This window comes from Nerophis ophidion, linkage group LG18 (genome assembly GCF_033978795.1).
Source record: "Nerophis ophidion isolate RoL-2023_Sa linkage group LG18, RoL_Noph_v1.0, whole genome shotgun sequence".
Taxonomy (NCBI): Eukaryota; Metazoa; Chordata; class Actinopteri; order Syngnathiformes; family Syngnathidae; genus Nerophis; species Nerophis ophidion.
The window spans coordinates 41,834,099-41,857,907 of NC_084628.1; the positions used below are offsets into that span (position 1 = coordinate 41,834,099).

The following is a 23,809-nucleotide window of genomic DNA, read 5'->3' on the forward strand; positions in this document are numbered from 1 at the left end:
TCCTACCTCTCCCTAACCACCAAGTGCGTCCACTTGATCCCGCGGACCTGCTCGCAGAACTCAGGAGGCGAGGACCACCGACGACAAAAAGCCGGAGACAGGAACAGAGAGGCATGCTGAGGAACTCCACGCACAGGTCGGTGTCACTCTCATCCCCGCGCTGCGCTCCACGCACATTCCCTGACTTGAGCGCTCGTCCCCGCAGAAGCATGCAGGCGGCGGGAGAGGAGGCGAGGTTTCGCGCGGTGGCGCGGGAAAGACGACACCTTGCCCTGTGCATCAACAACCAGGTGAGTCCCCCCCCCCCCTTTTTTTTTCTTTTTGCATCAGATTCACGCAATATAAGCAAACATTGGAGTGGGTGGATGCTCTCTTTCTATCTTTCTCTCTCTCTCTTATTCTGTCCATCCCCGGCTTGCAAGAAGCAATGATGTAATCCACTTTTCTGGGCTTTTAATGGCAGCAGGAAGTTGATGAGACTGAGGCTCATTGATTGGAATAAAAGCTGTGTTAAAAGAATCAGTGCAGAGAAACACGAGTGGGGCCATTTGCAACATGCAACTTTAATTGCTTTGCTTTTCCAACCTTTTTTTTTTGTTGAGACCAATCACTAAAAAAATTTTTAGCTCGATATTGACAGTAAAAAAGTCGCCGTCGCAATTGTGGGATATGAATTTAAACCAAGCTGTCACATCACGCCGTGACTTATTTTGAAGTATTTTTGCTCTTTTCCTGTGTGTGGTGTCTTGCGCTCTTATTTTGGCGGCTTTTCCTGTTTTGTTGGTGCTTTTTAAATGTCTTCCTGTGAGCGCTGCGTGTGGTGTCTTGCGCTCTTATTTTGGCGGCTTTTCCTGTTTTGTTGGTGCTTTTTAATGTCTTCCTGTGAGCGCTGCGTGTGGTGTCTTGCGCTCTTATTTTGGCGGCTTTTCCTGTTTTGTTGGTGCTTTTTAAATGTCTTCCTGTGAGCGCTGCGTGTGGTGTCTTGCGCTCTTATTTTGGCGGCTTTTCCTGTTTTGTTGGTGCTTTTTAATGTCTTCCTGTGAGCGCTGCGTGTGGTGTCTTGCGCTCTTATTTTGGCGGCTTTTCCTGTTTTGTTGGTGCTTTTTAATGTCTTCCTGTGAGCGCTGTGTGTGGTGTCTTGCGCTCTTATTTTGGCGTTTTTTCCTGTTTTGTTGGTGCTTTTTAATGTCTTCCTTTGAGCGCTGTGTGTAGTGTCTTGCGCTCTTATTTTGGCGACTTTTCCTGTTTTGTTGGTGCTTTTTAATGTCTTCCTGTGAGCGCTGTGTGTGGTGTCTTGCGCTCTTATTTTGGCGGCTTTTTTCCTGTTTTGTTGGTGCTTTTTAACGTCTTCCTGTGAGCGCTGTGTGTGGTGTCTTGCGCTCTTATTTTGGCGGCTTTTCCTGTTTTGTTGGTGCTTTTTAATGTCTTCCTGTGAGCGCTGCGTGTGGTGTCTTGCGCTCTTATTTTGGCGGCTTTTCCTGTTTTGTTGGTGCTTTTTAAATGTCTTCCTGTGAGCGCTGCGTGTGGTGTCTTGCGCTCTTATTTTGGCGGCTTTTCTTGTTTTGTTGGTGCTTTTTAATGTCTTCCTGTGAGCGCTGCGTGTGGTGTCTTGCGCTCTTATTTTGGCGGCTTTTCCTGTTTTGTTGGTGCTTTTTAATGTCTTCCTGTGAGCGCTGTGTGTGGTGTCTTGCGCTCTTATTTTGGCGTTTTTTCCTGTTTTGTTGGTGCTTTTTAATGTCTTCCTTTGAGCGCTGTGTGTAGTGTCTTGCGCTCTTATTTTGGCGGCTTTTCCTGTTTTGTTGGTGCTTTTTAATGTCTTCCTGTGAGCGCTGTGTGTGGTGTCTTGCGCTCTTATTTTGGCGGCTTTTTTCCTGTATTGTTGGTGCTTTTTAACGTCTTCCTGTGAGCGCTGTGTGTGGTGTCTTGCGCTCTTATTTTGGCGTTTTTTCCTGTTTTGTTGGTGCTTTTTAATGTCTTCCTGTGAGCGCTGTGTGTGGTGTCTTGCGCTCTTATTTTGGCGGCTTTTCCTGTTTTGTTGGTGCTTTTTAATGTCTTCCTGTGAGCGCTGTGTGTGGTGTCTTGCGCTCTTATTTTGGCGTTTTTTCCTGTTTTGTTGGTGCTTTTTAATGTCTTCCTGTGAGCGCTGTGTGTGGTGTCTTGCGCTCTTATTTTGGCGGCTTTTTTCCTGTTTTGTTGGTGCTTTTTAACATCTTCCTGTGAGCGCTGTGTGTGGTGTCTTGCGCTCTTATTTTGGCGGCTTTTCCTGTTTTGTTGGTGCTTTTTAATGTCTTCCTGTGAGCGCTGTGTGTGGTGTCTTGCGCTCTTATTTTGGCGGTTTTTCCTCTTTTGTTGGTGCTTTTTAATGTCTTCCTGTGAGCGCTGTGTGTGGTGTCTTGCGCTCTTATTTTGGCGGCTTTTCCTGTTTTGTTGGTGCTTTTTAATGTCTTCCTGTGAGCGCTGTGTGTGGTGTCTTGCGCTCTTATTTTGGCGGCTTTTCCTGTTTTGTTGGTGCTTTTTAAATGTCTTCCTGTGAGCGCTGCGTGTGGTGTCTTGCGCTCTTATTTTGGCGGCTTTTCCTGTTTTGTTGGTGCTTTTTAATGTCTTCCTGTGAGCGCTGCGTGTGGTGTCTTGCGCTCTTATTTTGGCGGCTTTTCCTGTTTTGTTGGTGCTTTTTAAATGTCTTCCTGTGAGCGCTGCGTGTGGTGTCTTGCGCTCTTATTTTGGCGGCTTTTCCTGTTTTGTTGGTGCTTTTTAATGTCTTCCTGTGAGCGCTGCGTGTGGTGTCTTGCGCTCTTATTTTGGCGGCTTTTCCTGTTTTGTTGGTGCTTTTTAATGTCTTCCTGTGAGCGCTGTGTGTGGTGTCTTGCGCTCTTATTTTGGCGTTTTTTCCTGTTTTGTTGGTGCTTTTTAATGTCTTCCTTTGAGCGCTGTGTGTAGTGTCTTGCGCTCTTATTTTGGCGGCTTTTCCTGTTTTGTTGGTGCTTTTTAATGTCTTCCTGTGAGCGCTGTGTGTGGTGTCTTGCGCTCTTATTTTGGCGGCTTTTTTCCTGTTTTGTTGGTGCTTTTTAACGTCTTCCTGTGAGCGCTGTGTGTGGTGTCTTGCGCTCTTATTTTGGCGTTTTTTCCTGTTTTGTTGGTGCTTTTTAATGTCTTCCTGTGAGCGCTGTGTGTGGTGTCTTGCGCTCTTATTTTGGCGGCTTTTCCTGTTTTGTTGGTGCTTTTTAATGTCTTCCTGTGAGCGCTGTGTGTGGTGTCTTGGGCTCTTATTTTGGCGTTTTTTCCTGTTTTGTTGGTGCTTTTTAATGTCTTCCTTTGAGCGCTGTGTGTAGTGTCTTGCGCTCTTATTTTGGCGGCTTTTCCTGTTTTGTTGGTGCTTTTTAATGTCTTCCTGTGAGCGCTGTGTGTGGTGTCTTGCGCTCTTATTTTGGCGGCTTTTTTCCTGTTTTGTTGGTGCTTTTTAACATCTTCCTGTGAGCGCTGTGTGTGGTGTCTTGCGCTCTTATTTTGGCGTTTTTTCCTGTTTTGTTGGTGCTTTTTAATGTCTTCCTGTGAGCGCTGTGTGTGGTGTCTTGCGCTCTTATTTTGGCGGCTTTTCCTGTTTTGTTGGTGCTTTTTAATGTCTTCCTGTGAGCGCTGTGTGTGGTGTCTTGCGCTCTTATTTTGGCGGTTTTTCCTCTTTTGTTGGTGCTTTTTAATGTCTTCCTGTGAGCGCTGTGTGTGGTGTCTTGCGCTCTTATTTTGGCGGCTTTTCCTGTTTTGTTGGTGCTTTTTAATGTCTTCCTGTGAGCGCTGTGTGTGGTGTCTTGCGCTCTTATTTCGGCGTTTTTTCCTGTTTTGTTGGTGCTTTTTAATGTCTTCCTGTGAGCGCTGTGTATGGTGTCTTGCGCTCTTATTTTGGCGGTTTTTCCTGTTTTGTTGGTGCTTTTTAATGTCTTCCTGTGAGCGCTGTGTGTAGTGTCTTGCGCTCTTATTTTGGCGGCTTTTCCTGTTTTGTTGGTGCTTTTTAATGTCTTCCTGTGAGCGCTGTGTGTGGTGTCTTGCGCTCTTATTTTGGCGGCTTTTCCTGTTTTGTTGGTGCTTTTTAATGTCTTCCTGTGAGCGCTGTGTGTGGTGTCTTGCGCTCTTATTTTGGCGTTTTTTCCTGTTTTGTTGGTGCTTTTTAATGTCTTCCTGTGAGCGCTGTGTATGGTGTCTTGCGCTCTTATTTTGGCGGTTTTTCCTGTTTTGTTGGTGATTTTTAATGTCTTCCTGTGAGCGCTGTGTGTGGTGTCTTGCGCTCTTATTTTTGCGGCTTTTCCTGTTTTGTTGGTGCTTTTTAATGTCTTCCTGTGAGCGCTGTTCCCCGCCAAGTTAAAGTACCAATGATAGTCACGCACACGCTAAGTGTGGCCAAATTTGTCTTCTGCATTCCACCCATCCCCCTATTCACCCCCTGGGAGGGGAGCAGTGAGCAGCAACGGTGGCCACGCCCAGGAGTCATTTTTGGTGATTTAACCCCCAATTCACACCCTTGATGCTGAGTGCCAAGCAGGGAGGTAATGGCTCCCATTTTTATAGTCTTTGGTATGACTTGGGCGGGGTTTGAATTCAGAACCTACCCATGTCAGGAAGGACACTCTAACCACCAGGCCACTGAGCAGGCATGAATAGGGAAGTCCTCTTTTAGCTTTCGTCTTGTTTTATTATACATGCACCTGTCAATGTTTACTTTTTTATGAACATTAAATCAACAACAAAATCCTGACTTTGGAGCAATGTTCACCTACTCTAGTATTTGGCTCTCTATTAGATGCAGGGCGGACACTCTAACCACTAGGCCACTGAGTCGGTTTGTTTTCGAAATCGAGACTTTTTCAGTTGTCGCGACCATTTTTTGTGTGGACATTGTTGTCATGTCATGCACGGACGTACTTTGTGGACGCCATCTTTGCTCCGCAGTAAGTCTTTGCTGTCGTCCAGCATTCTGTTTTTCTTTATTTTGTAGCCAGTTCAGTTTTAGTTTTGTTCTGCATAGCCTTATAAGCTTCAATGCCTTTTTTAAAGGGGCACTCACCTTTTGTTTATTTTTTGTTTTAGTGTTAGATACCCTTTTTAACTGCACCTTGCCTCCCGTTGTCACCTTCATATTAGAGTGTCTGCCCTGAGATAGGTAGGTTGTGAGTTCAAACCCCGGCCGAGTCATACCAAAGACTATAACTGGACTGGACTCTCACTATTATGTTAGATCCACTTTGGAATGGACTTTCACTATTATGTTGGATCCACTATGGACTGGACTCTCACTATTATGTTAGATCCACTATGGACTGGACTCTCAGTATTATGTTAGATCCACTATGGACTGGACTCTCACAATTATGTTAGATCCACTATGGACTGGACTCTCACACTATTATGTTAGATCCTCTATGGACTGGACTCTCACGCTATTTTGTTAGATCCACTATGGACTGGACTCACACTATTATGTTAGATCCACTATGGACTGGACTCTCACACTATTATGTTAGATCCTCTATGGACTGGACTCTCACGCTATTTTGTTAGATCCACTATGGACTGGACTCTCACTATTATATTAGATCCACTTTGGACTGGACTCTCACTATTATGTTAGATCCACTATGGACTGGACTCTCACTATTATGTTAAATCCACTCTGGACTGGACTCTCACACTATTATGTTAGATCCACTTTGGACTGGACTTTCACAATATTATGTTAGATCCACTATGGACTGGACTCTCACTATTATGTTAGATCCACTATGGACTGGACTCTCACTATTATGTTAGATCCACTATGGACTGGACTCACACTATTATGTTAGATCCACTATGGACTGGACTCTCACACTATTATGTTAGATCCTCTATGGACTGGACTCTCACGCTATTTTGTTAGATCCACTATGGACTGGACTCTCACTATTATATTAGATCCACTTTGGACTGGACTCTCACTATTATGTTAGATCCACTATGGACTGGACTCTCACTATTATGTTAAATCCACTCTGGACTGGACTCTCACACTATTATGTTAGATCCACTTTGGACTGGACTTTCACAATATTATGTTAGATCCACTATGAACTGGACTCTCACTATTATGTTAGATCCACTATGGACTGGACTCTCACTATTATGTTAGATCCACTATGGACTGGACTCTCACAATTATGTTGGATCCACTATGGACTGGACTCTCACACTATTATGTAAGATCCACTATGGACTGGACTCTCACACTATTATGTTAGATCCACTATGGACTGGACTCTCACTATTATGTTAGATCCACTATGGACTGGACTCTCACACTATTATGTTAGATCCACTATGGACTGGACTCTCACTATTATGTTAGATCCACTATGGACTGGACTCTCACTATTATGTTAGATCCACTATGGACTGGACTCTCACTATTATGTTAGATCCACTATGGACTGGACTCTCACTATTATGTTAGATCCACTATGGACTGGACTCACACTATTATGTTAGATCCACTATGGACTGGACTCTCACACTATTATGTTAGATCCTCTATGGACTGGACTCTCACGCTATTTTGTTAGATCCACTATGGACTGGACTCTCACTATTATATTAGATCCACTTTGGACTGGACTCTCACTATTATGTTAGATCCACTATGGACTGGACTCTCACTATTATGTTAAATCCACTCTGGACTGGACTCTCACACTATTATGTTAGATCCACTTTGGACTGGACTTTCACAATATTATGTTAGATCCACTATGGACTGGACTCTCACTATTATGTTAGATCCACTATGGACTGGACTCTCACTATTATGTTAGATCCACTATGGACTGGACTCTCACAATTATGTTGGATCCACTATGGACTGGACTCTCACACTATTATGTAAGATCCACTATGGACTGGACTCTCACACTATTATGTTAGATCCACTATGGACTGGACTCTCACTATTATGTTAGATCCACTATGGACTGGACTCTCACACTATTATGTTAGATCCACTATGGACTGGACTCTCACTATTATGTTAGATCCACTATGGACTGGACTCTCACTATTATGTTAGATCCACTATGGACTGGACTCTCACTATTATGTTAGATCCACTATGGACTGGACTCTCACACTATTATGTTAGATCCACTATGGACTGGACTCTCACACTATTATGTTAGATCCACTATGGACTGGACTCTCACTATTATGTTAGATCCACTATGGACTGGACTCTCACTATTATGTTAGATCCACTATAAACTGGACTCTCACTATTATGTTAGATCCACTATGGACTGGACTCTCACACTATTATGTTAGATCCACTATGGACTGGACTCTCACTATTATGTTAGATCCACTATGGACTGGACTCTCACTATTATGTTAGATCCACTATGGACTGGACTCTCACACTATTATGTTAGATCCACTATGGACTGGACTCTCACATTATTATGTTAGATCCACTATGGACTGGACTCACACTATTATGTTAGATCCACTATGGACTGGACTCTCTCACTATTAGATCCACTATGGACTGGACTCTCACTATTATGTTAGATCCACTATGGACTGGACTCACACTATTATGTTAGATCCACTCTGGACTGGACTCCCTCACTATTATGTTAGATCCACTATGGACTGGACTCTCACTATTATGTTAGATCCACTATGGACTGGACTCTCACTATTATGTTAGATCCACTATGGACTGGACTCTCACTATTATGTTAGATCCACTCTGGACTGGACTCCCTCACTATTATGTTAGATCCACTATGGACTGGACTCTCACTATTATGTTAGATCCACTATGGACTGGACTCTCACTATTATGTTAGATCCACTATGGACTGGACTCTCACTATTATGTTAGATCCACTATGGACTGGACTCTCACTATTATGTTAGATCCACTATGGACTGGACTCTCACACTATTATGTTAGATCCACTATGGACTGGACTCTCACACTATTATGTTAGATCCACTATGGACTGGACTCTCACTATTATGTTAGATCCACTATGGACTGGACTCTCACTATTATGTTAGATCCACTATGGACTGGACTCTCACTATTATGTTAGATCCACTATGGACTGGACTCTCACACTATTATGTTAGATCCACTATGGACTGGACTCTCACTATTATGTTAGATCCACTATGGACTGGACTCTCACTATTATGTTAGATCCACTATGGACTGGACTCTCACACTATTATGTTAGATCCACTATGGACTGGACTCTCACTATTATGTTAGATCCACTATGGACTGGACTCTCACACTATTATGTTAGATCCACTATGGACTGGACTCTCACTATTATGTTAGATCCACTATGGACTGGACTCTCACTATTATGTTAGATCCACTATGGACTGGACTCTCACACTATTATGTTAGATCCACTATGGACTGGACTCTCACTATTATGTTAGATCCACTATGGACTGGACTCTCACTATTATGTTAGATCCACTATGGACTGGACTCTCACTATTATGTTAGATCCACTATGGACTGGACTCTCACACTATTATGTTAGATCCACTATGGACTGGACTCTCACTATTATGTTAGATCCACTATGGACTGGACTCTCACTATTATGTTAGATCCACTATGGACTGGACTCTCACACTATTATGTTAGATCCACTATGGACTGGACTCTCACATTATTATGTTAGATCCACTATGGACTGGACTCACACTATTATGTTAGATCCACTATGGACTGGAGTCTCTCACTATTATGTTAGATCCACTATGGACTGGACTCTCACTATTATGTTAGATCCACTATGGACTGGACTCTCACTATTATGTTAGATCCACTCTGGACTGGACTCCCTCACTATTTTGTTAGATCCACTATGGACTGGACTCTCACTATTATGTTAGATCCACTATGGACTGGACTCTCACTATTATGTTAGATCCACTATGGACTGGACTCTCACATTATTATGTTAGATCCACTATGGACTGGACTCACACTATTATGTTAGATCCACTATGGACTGGACTCTCTCACTATTATGTTAGATCCACTATGGACTGGACTCTCACTATTATGTTAGATCCACTATGGACTGGACTCACACTATTATGTTAGATCCACTCTGGACTGGACTCCCTCACTATTATGTTAGATCCACTATGGACTGGACTCTCACTATTATGTTAGATCCACTATGGACTGGACTCTCACTATTATGTTAGATCCACTATGGACTGGACTCTCACTATTATGTTAGATCCACTATGGACTGGACTCTCACACTATTATGTTAGATCCACTATGGACTGGACTCTCACTATTATGTTAGATCCACTATGGACTGGACTCTCACTATTATGTTAGATCCACTATGGACTGGACTCTCACACTATTATGTTAGATCCACTATGGACTGGACTCTCACATTATTATGTTAGATCCACTATGGACTGGACTCACACTATTATGTTAGATCCACTATGGACTGGACTCTCTCACTATTATGTTAGATCCACTATGGACTGGACTCTCACTATTATGTTAGATCCACTATGGACTGGACTCTCACTATTATGTTAGATCCACTCTGGACTGGACTCCCTCACTATTTTGTTAGATCCACTATGGACTGGACTCTCACTATTATGTTAGATCCACTATGGACTGGACTCTCACTATTATGTTAGATCCACTATGGACTGGACTCTCACATTATTATGTTAGATCCACTATGGACTGGACTCACACTATTATGTTAGATCCACTATGGACTGGACTCTCTCACTATTATGTTAGATCCACTATGGACTGGACTCTCACTATTATGTTAGATCCACTATGGACTGGACTCACACTATTATGTTAGATCCACTCTGGACTGGACTCCCTCACTATTATGTTAGATCCACTATGGACTGGACTCTCACTATTATGTTAGATCCACTATGGACTGGACTCTCACTATTATGTTAGATCCACTATGGACTGGACTCTCACTATTATGTTAGATCCACTATGGACTGGACTCTCACTATTATGTTAGATCCACTATGGACTGGACTCACACTATTATGTTAGATCCACTCTGGACTGGACTCCCTCACTATTATGTTAGATCCACTATGGACTGGACTCTCACTATTATGTTAGATCCACTATGGACTGGACTCTCACTATTATGTTAGATCCACTATGGACTGGACTCTCACTATTATGTTAGATCCACTATGGACTGGACTCTCACTATTATGTTAGATCCACTATGGACTGGACTCTCACTATTATGTTAGATCCACTATGGACTGCTAATCTGCAGAGAATGTGTTCATGTGGTACTTTGTGTGTATTTAATGGCACGTCCTTCCTGTGAGGTGCAGAAGTTCACCTGCTGGCAATGACTCACTGAATATTTCATGTCGGTGATGTAGTGTTTCACGTAGTCGGCAGCTGAGGATATCCAACATGTTCCATTCCATCATTTTGGACCTGCGCCTCATAGTCTGATTACCCAGCTGCAACTTGACACTTTTTCCTGGTTGGACGGGTACTCCGGCTTCCTCCCACCTCCAAAGACATGCACCTGGGGATAGGTTGATTGCCATCCATCCATCCATCTTTTTCTGCTTCTCCGAGGTCGGGCCGCGGGGGCAGCAGCCTAAGCAGGGAAGCCGGTCCTCCCGGGTGATCCCGAGGCGTTCCCAGGCCAGCCGGGAGTCTGTAGGTTGATTGGCAACACTAACTGGTCCCTAGTGTGTGAATGTTAATGTTGTCTGTCTATACGTGTTGGTTCTGCGATGAGGTGGTGACTTGTCCAGGGTGTACGCCGCCTTCCGCCCGATGGTAGCTGAGAGGCTCCAGCACTCCCCGTGACTGTTTCAGATCTGCAGCGATACAGTTTCATTTTTGTGTGACTGCTCCAAACGTTTTCTACACCAAAATGCATTTATTTACTCAACTTCTTCTATTTATTCAACTTCTACCTTCCCCATTTTTCATCCGGTTCCAAAAATCCCCAGATTTCCCAGAATTCCAGGTTTTCCTGGACATGTTTCCTCATTCAAAATGAATTGGCCATTTTTCAAACTTCCACCATTTCCACATTTTTCAACCGATTGAAACCATTCCACCTTCAACACATTCCACCTTCCTGGAAAATCAAACTACCATTTTTCCAAGTTCAAAAAAATTCCAAAATCCTCCAGAATTCCTGGTTTTCCAAAGCCCCATTTCCACCCTTTATTCTGGCGACTACTCCTCCCACATTTTTCAACCCACTTCACTTGTTCCACTGTCAAAACATTCCTCTTAATTAGGACAAAAAACTAATTTTTCTTTTGAACAGGAAAAATTCCAGGAATTCCGTAATACCATTTCTCAATTCAACATGTTACTACAACATTTCTCGACCGATTTGAAAAAATCCAACACCAACCTTTCAGACCATTCAAGTTTTTTGTTTATTTTTTACCATTTTCCCCAAAAAATCTCGCTTTTCCCAAAATTCCCAAATTGTTTGGAAATTCCCATGGAAATCAATGAGACATTCTTCAAAGGTCCACAACTCCCACATTTTTCATCTGATTCAAACCGTTCCAACTTCAAACTGTTCAACCTGTTTGGGAATTGTGGGTTTTTCCTTGACAAATTCCAAAAATTCCCCGGATTTCCCAGAATTCCAGGTTTTCCTGGACATGTTTCCTCATTCAAAATGAATTGGCCATTTTTCAAACTTCCACCATTTCCACATTTTTCAACCGATTGAAACCATTCCACCTTCAACACATTCCACCTTCCTGGAAAATCAAACTACCATTTTTCCAAGTTCAAAAAAATTCCAGGATCCTCCAGAATTCCTGGTTTTCCAAAGCCCTATTTCCACCCTTTATTTTGGTGACTACTCCTCCCACATTTTTCAACCCATTTCACTTGTTCCACTGTCAAAACATTCCTCTTAATTAGGACAAAAAACAAAGGTTTTTTTTTAACAGAAAAAATTCCAGGAATTCTGTAATACCATTTCTCAATTCAACATGTTACTACTTCAACATTTCTCGACCGATTTGAAAAATTCCAACACCAACCATTTCAACTCATTCAGACCATTTGCGTTTTTTACTATTTTCAAAAAAAAATCCCGCTTTTTCCCAAAGTCTCCAAATTGTTTGGGAATTCCCATGGAAATCAATGGGACACTTTTCAAAGTTCCACAATTCCCACATTTTTCATGTGATTCAAACTGTTCAACCTATTTGGGAATTGTGGGTTTTTCCTTGACAAATTCCAAAAATTCCCCAGATTTCCAAGAATTCCAAGTTTCCCAGGACATTTTCCACATTCAAAATGAATTGCCCATTTTTCAAACTTCCACCATTTCCACATTTTTCAACCGATTGAAACCATTCCACCTTCCTGGAAAATCAAACTACCATTTTTCCAAGTTCAAAAAAATTTCAGGATCCTCCTGAATTCCTGGTTTTCCAAAGCCCTATTTCCACCCTTTATTCTGGCGACTACTCCTCCCACATTTTTCAACCCATTTCACTTGTTCCACCGTCAAAACATTCCTCCTAATTAGGACAAAAAACAAAGTTTTTTTTTTGAACAGGAAAAATTCCAGGAATTCCGTAATACCATTTCTCAATTCAACATGTTACTACTTCAACATTTCTCGACCGATTTGAAAAATTCCAACACCAACCATTCAGACCATTCAAGTTTTTTGTTTATTTTTACCATTTTCCCAAAAAAATCTCGCTTTTCTCAAAATTCCCAAATCGTTTGGAAATTCCCATGGAAATCAATGAGACATTCTTCAAAGGTCCACAATTCCCACATTTTTCATCTGATTCAAACCGTTCCAACTTCAAACTGTTTAACCTGTTTGGGAATTGTGGGTTTTTCCTTAACAAATTCCAAAACTTCCGCAGATTTCCCAGAATTCCAGGTTTTCCAAGACATTTTCCACATTCAAAATGAATTGGCCATTTTTCAAACTTCCACCATTTCCACATTTTTCAACCGATTGAAACCATTCCACCTTCCTGGAAAATCAAACTACCATTTTTCCAAGCTCAAAAAAATTCCAGGATTCCTGCTTTTCCAAAGCACTATTTCCACCCTTTATTCTGGCGACTACTCCTTCCACATTTTTCAACCCATTTCACACGTTCCACTGTCAAAACATTCCTCCTAATTAGGACAAAAAACAAAGTTGTTTTTTTGAGCAAGAAAAATTACAGGAAAACTAACATTTCTCGACCGATTTGGAAAAAATCCAACACCAACCATTTCAAGTCATTCAGACCATTCAAGTTTTTTACCATTTTCAAAAAAAAATCTCACTTTTCCCAAAATTCCCAAATTGTTTGGAAATTCCCATGGAAATCAATGAGACATTCTTCAAAGGTCCACAACTCCCACATTTTTCATCTGATTCAATCCGTTCCAACTTCAAAATATTCTATTCTATTTTAATTTTCCTGAAGGAATTCACCTGAAGGAATCAATAAAGTACTATCTATCTATCTATATTCAGCCTCTTTGGGTATTTTCTGCTCTACATCAACAATTAAAAAAAAATAAATCCAAGATTTCAGTTCAACGTCTACATCGGAGCATTCAGCCTCAATTCCTTCAGGAATTGCCTCATCGAGTCGTGTATATCTTTGTTTTTTCTAGGAATGCAAAGGACACTCCGGACGAAAACGTAAAGGTAGGCTGATGTAATAAAAAATGCACAGTACTAAACAGACAGAAACAAACAAAAGAACAGCGTGCCGAACGCACCGGAAGCTAAGGCTAATACTTAGCACAGAGACTGGAACCAGAAACATAAACGCGACCGTTGCTTACCGCAAACAAGGAACCCAGACAGACTGACGGGAGAAGGCAGGCTTAAAGGGGAACATTATCACAATTTCAAAAGGGTTAAAAACAATAAAAATCAGTTCCCAGTGGCTTGTATTTTTTGAAGTTTTTTTCAAAATTTTACCGGTCTCGGAATATCCCTAAATAAAGCTTTAAAGTGCCTTATTTTCGGCTCTCTGCGAAGACACTGGCCATTTCCCTGTGACGTCACACAGTGCTGCCAATGTAAACAAACAATGGGAATACCACAGCAAGATATAGCGACATTAGCTCGGATTCAAACTCGGATTTCAGCGACTTAAGCGATTCAACAGATTACGCATGTATTGAAACAGGTGGTTGGAGTATGAAAATATTGAAGCTATTGAGCGAATAGCTATTGACGCTATTCATAGCCATAGCATGGCCAAAATAGCTGTGTTAGCATCGCCGGTAAAATGTGCGGACCAAACGATCAGGACTTTCGCATCTTTTGACACGGGAGCAACTTAAATCCGTCGATTGGTAAGTGCTTGTTTCGCATTAAATGTGGGTGGAAGGAAACGTAATATAGTTGCAAATGCATCTGCAGGTTATCCATACATCTCTGTGCCATGTCTGCTTTAGCACCGCCGGTAAATAGCATGTTAGCATCGATTAGCGTAGCATGTTAGCATCGATTAGCTGGCAGTCAAAATCAACAAAACTCACCTTTTTGATTTCGTTGACTTTATAGTTGCAAATGCATCTGCAGGTTATCCATACATCTCTGTGCCATGTCTGCTTTAGCACCGCCGGTAAATAGCATGTTAGCATCGATTAGCATAGCATGTTAGCTTCGATTGGCTGGCAGTCACGCCCCGACCAAATATGTCTGATTAGCACATAAGTCAACAACAAAACTCACCTTTGTGATTTTGTTGACTTTATGGTTGCAAATGGATCTGCAGGTTATCCATACATCTCTGTGCCATGTCTGTCATCGCCGGTAAAATGTGGAGACACTCCGGCACATTCAATGGGGGTCTGGCGGCAGACACTTTGGCATCTTCTGGCCAGTGGTGCAACTTGAATCCCTCCCTGTTAGTGTTGTTACACCCTCCGACAACACACCGACGAGGCATGATGTCTCCAAGGTTACAAAAAATAGTCAAAAAAACGGAAAATAACAGAGCTGAGACCTGGTGTTTGTAATGTGTTGAAAAGGAAAATGGCGGCTGTGTTACCTCGGCGCCGTCACATTCTGACGTCATCGCCTCCGGCTCGGTAAACAGAAAGGCGTTTAATTCGCCAAAATTCACCCATTTAGAGTTCGGAAATCAGTAAAATAAATAGACGGTCTTTTTTTCTGCACCATCAAGGTATATATTGACGCTTACATAGGTCTGCTGATAATGTCTCTTGATTGGACACAGGTGTGTCCCAAAAAACCCGAGGCAGGTGGAAATCATGCGTAACTATGGCGACAAAACAAACGAGGACGTGGAACCAGGAACTAAAGAAGTCCAAAACTATCCATCCATACATCCATTTTCTACCGCTTATTCCCTTTCGGGGTCGCGGGGGGCGCTGGCGCCTATCTCAGCTAAAATTGGGCGGAAGGCGGGGTACACCCTGGACAAGTCGCCACCTCATCGCAGGGCCAACACAGATAGACAGACAACATTCACACTCACATTCACACACTAGGGCCAATTTAGTGTTGCCAATCAACCTATCCCCAGGTGCATGTCTTTGGAAGTGGGAGGGGCCTATCCCCAGGTGCATGTCTTTGGAGGTGGGAGGGGCCTATCCCCAGGTGCATGTCTTTGGAAGTGGGAGGGGCCTATCCCCAGGTGCATGTCTTTGGAGGTGGGAGGGGCCTATCCCCAGGTGCATGTCTTTGGAAGTGGGAGGGGCCTATCCCCAGGTGCATGTCTTTGGAAGTGGGAGGGGCCTATCCCCAGGTGCATGTCTTTGGAGGTGGGAGGGGCCTATCCCCAGGTGCATGTCTTTGGAAGTGGGAGGGGCCTATCCCCAGGTGCATGTCTTTGGAAGTGGGAGGGGCCTATCCCCAGGTGCATGTCTTTGGAAGTGGGAGGGGCCTATCCCCAGGTGCATGTCTTTGGAAGTGGGAGGGGCCTATCCCCAGGTGCATGTCTTTGGAAGTGGGAGGGGCCTATCCCCAGGTGCATGTCTTTGGAAGTGGGAGGAAGCCGGAGTACCCGGAGGGAACCCACACATTCACGGGGAGAACATGCAAACTCCACACAGAAAGATCCCGAGCCTGGATTTGAACCCAGGACTGCAGGACCTTTGTATTGTGAGGCAGACGCACTAACCCCTCTGCCACCGTGAAGCCCAAGTCCAAAACTAACAGAACGTAATAGAAAAAGACTCAAAAATCTAAACATAATATGATCCCCCCAAAAAAATCCCAATTTCGACGAAGCTTAACTCTTTTGGGGGGGCGTGTCGGAAGGAGTTCACCTCAGTGGAGGACACTTCCTGGCCCCCGAGAAAGGACTTCAAGCAGTAATTGGCGTGTGAATTATGAGCGAAGGGCTAGAAATGCAGTTTATTGGTCATAGAGGCCCCTTACTCGCTGATGTCTGTGGGAGTGATTCAGGAGCAGACCCTCTCCTCCACATCAACCCCCCCACTGGGAGATAACATTCATCTACCCCAGCTATTACCCTAAAATCAATGAGACAGGGAGTTTTTTTTACGACCAACGGGCTGGCGTTGTTAAGCATTTTACACGGAGCTTATTTAAGCAGCATGCCAGGGGGAGGGGGGGGGGGGAGGGTGAAATATGCCGGGCAGGTGGCATTGTTGACGCAGCACTTGTAGCTGGAATGATGAAGTCATTCATCAAGATCCCCCCAGTAGGGGATTCAAACCCAGACCCAGCCTGCAAAATACTCTCAATCAAATCATCAGGAAACAGCGATCATAAGTAAAAGGATGTCGAGTGCACAACACAATTGAACAACGTCCGATACAATAGTCGTGTTCATGGTGTTGTACTGTGGTAACGATACCAATATTTTTGTGCCATCCATCCATCTTATTCCGCTTATCTGAGGTCGGGTTGCGGGGGACGCAGCCTAAGCAGGGAAGCCCAGACTTCCCTCTCCACATCCACTTCGTCCAGCTCCTCCCGGGGGATCCCGATTTCAGTACTTTTCTAAATAACTCCAAAAAAGAGGAGAAATATCATCTAAGAGAAAAGTGAATTTAAAACATTTGTTCGCACGTACAACACTTAAGACCTTCAGGACAGATCGAATTGAATTTGAGAAACAGCGATCATAAGTAAAAGGATGTCGAGTGCACAACACAATTTAATAACGTCCGATACAAGAGTCGTGTTCATGCTGTTCTACTGTTGTAACGATACCAATATTTTGTTGCCATCCATCCATCATCTTCCGCTTATCTGAGGTCGGGTTGCGGGGGACGCAGCCTAAGCAGGGAAGCCCAGGGGATCCCGATTTCAGTACTTTTCTAAATAACTCCAAAAAAAGAGGAGAAATATAATCTTAGAGAAAAGTGACATTTAAAACATTTGTTCGCACGTACAACACTTAATTCATAAATCAATCAATCAATGTTTATTTATATATCCCCAAATCACAAATGTCTCAAAGGACTGCACAAATCATTACGACTCCGACATCCTCGGAAGAACCCACAAAAGGGCAAGGAAAACTCACACCCAGTGGGCAGGGAGAATTCACATCCAGTGGGACGCCAGTGACAATGCTGACTATGAGAAACCTTGGAGAGGACCTCAGATGTGGGCAACCCCCCCCTCTAGGGGACCGAAAGCAATGGATGTCGAGCGGGTCTAACATGATACTGTGAAAGTTCAATCCATAGTGGATCCAACACAGCCGCGAGAGTTCAGTTCAAGCGGATCCAAGACAGCAGCGAGAGTCCCGTCCACAGGAAACCATCTCAAGCGGAGGCGGATCAGCAGCGTAGAGATGTCCCCAACCGATACAGGCGAGCGGTCCATCCTGGGTCTCGACTCTGGACAGCCAGTACTTCATCCATGGTCATCGGACCGGGCCCCCTCCACAAGGGAGGGGGGGACATAGGAGAAAGAAAAGAAGCGGCAGATCAACTGGTCTAAAAAGGAGGTCTATTTAAAGGCTAGAGTATACAGATGAGTTTTAAGGTGAAACTTAAATGCTTCTTAAGACCTTCAGGAAGATCGAATTGAATTTGAGAGAGCCGGCATGGACTAAGAACAGACAAGTCATTGTTTTGCCTGTTCGCGAAAACAGACTGTGTTGGATCCATTATGGATTGAACTTTCACAGTATCATGTTAGACCCGCTCGACATCCATTGCTTTCGTCCTCTCCAAGGTTCTCATAGTCATCATTGTCACCGACGTCCCACTGGGTGTGAGTTTTCCTTGCCCTCAAGTGGGCCTACCGAGGATGTCGTAGTGGTTTGTGTTGTGGTTTGTGCAGCCCTTTGAGACACTAGTGATTTAGGGCTATATAAGTAAACATTGATTGATTGATACGATTTGACTCCCTCGAATGGCTTTGACGCTAGAACCAGGCTGTTCTGAAAAACACCCCGAGGACACCTCAAGGATGGACGCTTTTGACCTCCCTCCCTTCTCAACAACACCCGGAGTCGAACTTTTTCAGATAAGCTTCAGTCTCCAAAAACATTACACCATCACACCCAAGACAATTGGGCACACACGCTTGTTTTTCCCCTCCGGGCCTTACAGGGCTACAACAACCCCCCCCCCCCCCCCCCTCCTCCTCTGTGCAAGTTGTCGCGATTAAATGTAACGTGTTTATGTGTGCATTGCAAATGAGTTTTTTTTCCCTTGGACTCAGCCTGGACCTCCTCCCGAGGGTCCAGCCTTTGACTGATATTTTTTTACTCTTCTCCACTTTTCCAATATCACCTTTTTCCCACCTTTTTCAAGGAGCGCCGTAAAAATGGCTGATCTGTTGGCGGTCCCGTCTTGTCTCCCTGTAACGTATGTCTGTTCTTAGTGGAACTGCGCCGAAAATGTACTTTTCAGTTCTTATGTTAGGGTTATGTTGAGAATTGACAATAAATAATCTTGAATCGCAGAATAATTATGTATTTATTTATTTATTTTTGTCGTAAAAAAGTGATTTTTTTTGGGTTGGTGCACTAAATGTAAGTGTATCTTGTGTTTTTTATGTTGATTTAATCCCCCAAAAATTTGAAAAAAATTCTTCTGCTGTACCGGGCCGCGGCCCAGTGGTTGGGGACCACTGTCTTAAAGCACCTCTTCCTGGGGGTGTTTCAGAGTTATAACTTCACCTTTATCGTTACTTTTTAAGCCAAAATGCGTCCGTTCTCCCTTTTTATGTCTGCTTGTAAGTACTCTGTGACTTTGTGCCGCCGAACATGCTCGTCTGCTCGTAAACCAGCAGCTCCCCATGCTAAAGTGTTACCTTATTTCATTAGTTAAGGCAGACTTTTAAAGCCAAATTTTGTATTTGGATCCCTGGTGTACTTAATAATGTGGCCGGTCAGTTTACCTCCTCTTGTCGTTTTTGTTTCGGGGTCTTCACCCAAATCATGGTGTCCCTGAAAGAAAGAGACGCATGTTGTCATCTTCCTCGCATTAGCGTGCCGGAAGCGGCGAGAGTATCGTCTCAGTGAGCGAGCACGCTCTTTGATCACAGACAGTGTGTAAGAGCACCCTCATTACCCTCCCTCGCCATATGTTAGCACTCTACCGGTAAATAGTGGCGGGGGGAATAGTCTCAAGTGTTCCATTTTGCATTTTTGATCTACAGTATACTCTGTGATCATGTGCTCGCTCCTCTGCACTCCAGGATGTCTCTTTCTTCTTCCTTCGCTCCTCGACCACATTACATACGTGCCGTCGTCTCCCCCATCACTCGCTCTCCTCATTTTTGCCTCTTCCGCTGGCGTGCACCTGTTTGCCACGTTTACAACGCCTAAGCATCTTCAACCGTCATTAGCTACACCTGCAGTGGCGTGAAACTGCCTCGAAGGCTCTTTCTAATGTACCTTTAGAAAAGCAGCTTTAATGGCTGCAACACATGCCAAAGTAGTTGGGAAAGGGCATGTTCACCACTGTGTTACATCACCTTTTCTTTTAACAACACTCAATAAACGTTTGGGAACTGAGGAAACTAATTGTTGAAGCTTGGAAAGTGGAATTATTTCCCATTCTTGTTTTATGTAGAGCTTCAGTCGTTCAACTGTCATATTTTACGCTTCATAATGCGCCACACATTTTCCACGGGAGACAGGTCTGGACTGCAAGCGGGCCAGGAAAGTAACCGCACTCTTTGTTTACGAAGCCACGCTGTTGTAACATGTGCTGAATGTGGCTTGGCATTGTCTTGCTTAAATAAGCAGGGGCGTCCATGAAAAAGACGGCGCTTAGATGGCAGCATATGTTGTTCCAAAACCTGTATGTACCTTTCAGCATTAATGGTGCCTTCACAGATGTGTAAGTTACCCATGCCTTGGGCACTAATGCACCCCCATACCATCACACATGCTGGCTTTTGAACTTTGTGTCGATAACAGTCTGGATGGTTCGCTTCCCCTTTGGTCCGTATGACACGATGTCGAATATTTCCAAAAACAATTTGAAATGTGGACTCGTCGGATCACAGAACACTTTTCCACTTTGCATCAGTCCATCTTAGATGATCTCGGGCCCAGAGAAGCCGGCGGCGTTTCTGGATGTTGTTGATAAATGGCTTTAGCTTTGCATAGTAGAGCTTTAACTTGCACTTACAGATGTAACGACAAACTGTATTTAGTGACAGTGGTTTTCTGAAGTGTTCCTGAGCCCATGTGGTGATATCCTTTAGAGATTGATGTCGGTTTTTGATACAGTGCTGTCTGAGGGATGGAAGGTCACGGTCATTTAATGTTGGTTTCCGGCCATGCCGCTTACGTGGAGTGATTTCTCCAGATTCTCTGAACCTTTTGATGATATTATGGAGCGTAGATGTTGAAATCCCTAAATTTCTTGCAATTGCACTTTGAGAAAGGTTGTTCTTAAACTGTTTGACTATTTGCTCACGCAGTTGTGGACAAAGGGGTGTACCTCACCCCGTCCTTTCTTGCGAAGGACTGAGCATTTTTTGGGGAAGCTGTTTTTATACCCAATCATGGCACCCACCTGTTCCCAATTAGCCTGCACACCTGTGGGATGTTCCAAATAAGTGTTTGATGAGCATTCCTCAACTTTATCAGTATTTATTGCCACCTTTCCCAACTTCTTTGTCACGTGTTGCTGGCATCAAATTCTAAAGTTCATTATTATTTGCAAAAAAAAAATGTTTATGAGTTTGAACATCAAATATGTTGTCTTTGTAGCATATTCAACTGAATATGGCTTGAAAAGGATTTGCAAATCATTGTATTCTGTTTATATTTACATCTAACACAATTTTTCAACTCATATGGAAACGGGATTTTATATTCCCACAGTACGAATTGCATGTGGACACAGTGTGAACATTAGAAAGCAAAACCAAAATAACTTTGAACATAGGCGCCGATACCATGGAGACTGTTTCTACAAACATTTGTGAAAGAATGGGCCGCTCTCAGTGATTTCCAGCGTGGAACTGTCATAGCATGCCACCTGTGCAACAAATCCAGTCATGAAATATCGTCGCCCCTCGATATTCTAGTCAACTCGGCCGGGGTTTGAACTCACAACCTATTAACCGATCTCAGGGCGGACACTGAGTAGGTTTGTTATAGCATCCATCCATCCATTTTCTACCGCCTATTCCCTTTTGGGGTCGTGGGGGGCGCTGGCGCCTATCTCAGCTACAATCGGGTGGAAGGCGGGGTACACCCTGGACAAGTCGCCACCTCATCGCAGGGCCAACACAGACAGACAGACAACATTCACACTCACATTCACACACTAGGGACCATTTAGTGTTGCCAATCAACCTATCCCCAGGTGCATGTCTTTGGAAGTGGGAGGAAGCCGGAGTACCCGGAGGGAACCCACGCATTCACGGGGAGAACATTATAGCAATCGAGACTATTTCAGTCGTCGCGACCCTTCTTTGTGTGGACATTGTTGTCATGTCATGTACGGATGTACTTTGTGGACACCATCTCTGCTCTACACGCTGTAAGTCTTTGCTGTCGTCCAGCATTCTGTTTTTCTTTATTTTGTAGCCATCCCAGCCACAGCCGTTGTGTCCTTGGGCAAGACCCCTTACCCACCTGCTCCCAGTGCCACCCACACTGGTTTAAATCTAACTTAGATATTGGGTTTTGGTGGAAAATTGTCCAGGGTGTACTCAGCCTTCCGCCCGAATGCAGCTGAAATAGGCTCCAGTTCCCCCCGCGACCCCGAAGGGAATAAGCGGTAGAAAATGGATGGATGGATGAGTTGTTGTTATCAGTCTGACAAATGGTCGTCTCAGAACACAATGATTTGGCGCCGTATAAATAAAATCCAGTTTAAATACATTTTAGTCTGTATGTTACCGTATTTCCTTGAATTGCCGCCAGGTATATAGTATGCACCTGCCTAGAATTAATGCCGGGTCAAACTCATTTCGCAAAATATTATTTTTATCAGCGCATGTGTAGAATTTCTGCTGCGTCAAACTCGTTTTGCCAAATAATTAACATATGTCTAGAGTTTACGCAGGGTCAAACTCGTCACGTCACGAGTGACACTTCACCTGTCATCATTTTCAAAATGGAGGAGGCTGAGTTCAATCATTTGAAATGGCATAAAGGGAAGAAGATTAAGAGCTATTCAGTAGGATTTAAGGTCCAAGCTTTTGAATATGCTAAAAAGAACAGTAAGCAGCTATGTTTTATTAATATACCGTAGGTGCGTGTGTCAAATATGAGTCATTAAATGACTCCGGGGCGCTAGTGATCCTTCTTGCGACTACTCGGCTGCAGAAAAAGTGACAACAAGCAGCAAGAGTGAGCAGCGATCCTTTATTTTTTCCTCTCGCTTGCACTTTTAACATGGAGGATTACATATCTAAAATAAAACAGTTTTCCAAACTGGACTTTCAATCGAAGCAGGAGGTAATAAAGGATGATCTCCATCGAGAAACTGAAGAAAGATAAGGAAGACTTCTATAAACAAGTTATCGATGCTTTTGGTCAGAAGGAGCTGCGCATGGACTTCATTTATAAGTAAAGGTAAGACCATAATAAGATTCTCATCCCGGTCGCTTCACACTCGGCTGCGAACCGATCCAGAAAATAAAACACTATTATTAAGTTGCTGTCAAAGGACTTTAAAAATATAACCCCATTTCGCGCCCCAAAAAAATGGCTTCCCAGTTTTTTAATTGGATGTTATTGAGATAATTTGTCAATAAACTACAAATTGCCAAAGTTAATTTTCAGTTGTTTTTTATCCTCCAGATAATTAATTAGACTGCGCTGTCCTCACAAAACTGTCAGCAAAAAATGAAAAAAAAAACTCCATACACCAGGCTTGCTTTTTCTTGTTTTAGTGAAGAATGGTAACGAGCTTACAGAAGATAAAAAGATGCATTTTACATGCTGATCACAAAACAGTCATGCACACAACATTACAAAGTAAACTATCAAGTACGAGATCATAAAACTGACTGGGGGTCGGGTCTAATGGCCGACCTTCTACTTTTAACTACACAGTAGACTCTCTGGGGCATGGGTGTCAAACTCTGGTCCGCAGGCAGAATTTGGCCTGTTGTGTAAATTAATTTGGCACTTGATGTTATGGTTTAACTAAAGGAGGTGACGGCAAACAGACACCAGAGGGCAGTAATGTACAGAAATTTATCATATATATAGTAAACATACATATATATATATATATATATATATATATATATATATATATATATCAATCATCAATCAATGTTTATTTATATAGCCCTAAATCACAAATGTCTCAAAGGAC

At 43.2% G+C, this 23,809-nt stretch overlaps 1 protein-coding gene across 1 annotated transcript in view; it reads left to right on the plus strand.

Annotated features, from left to right (window-relative positions):
* The first annotated feature begins 5 nt into the window (after positions 1 to 5).
* The window catches only part of schip1 (schwannomin interacting protein 1), an 845,783-nt gene continuing 821,979 nt past the window's right edge, over positions 6 to 23,809 (plus strand). The window contains exons 1-2 of the mRNA XM_061878138.1: positions 6 to 136; positions 206 to 290. Of these exons, the coding sequence (XP_061734122.1) occupies positions 114 to 136; positions 206 to 290 (108 nt within the window). The 5' untranslated portion in view covers positions 6 to 113. The remainder of the gene's footprint in view (positions 137 to 205; positions 291 to 23,809) is intronic.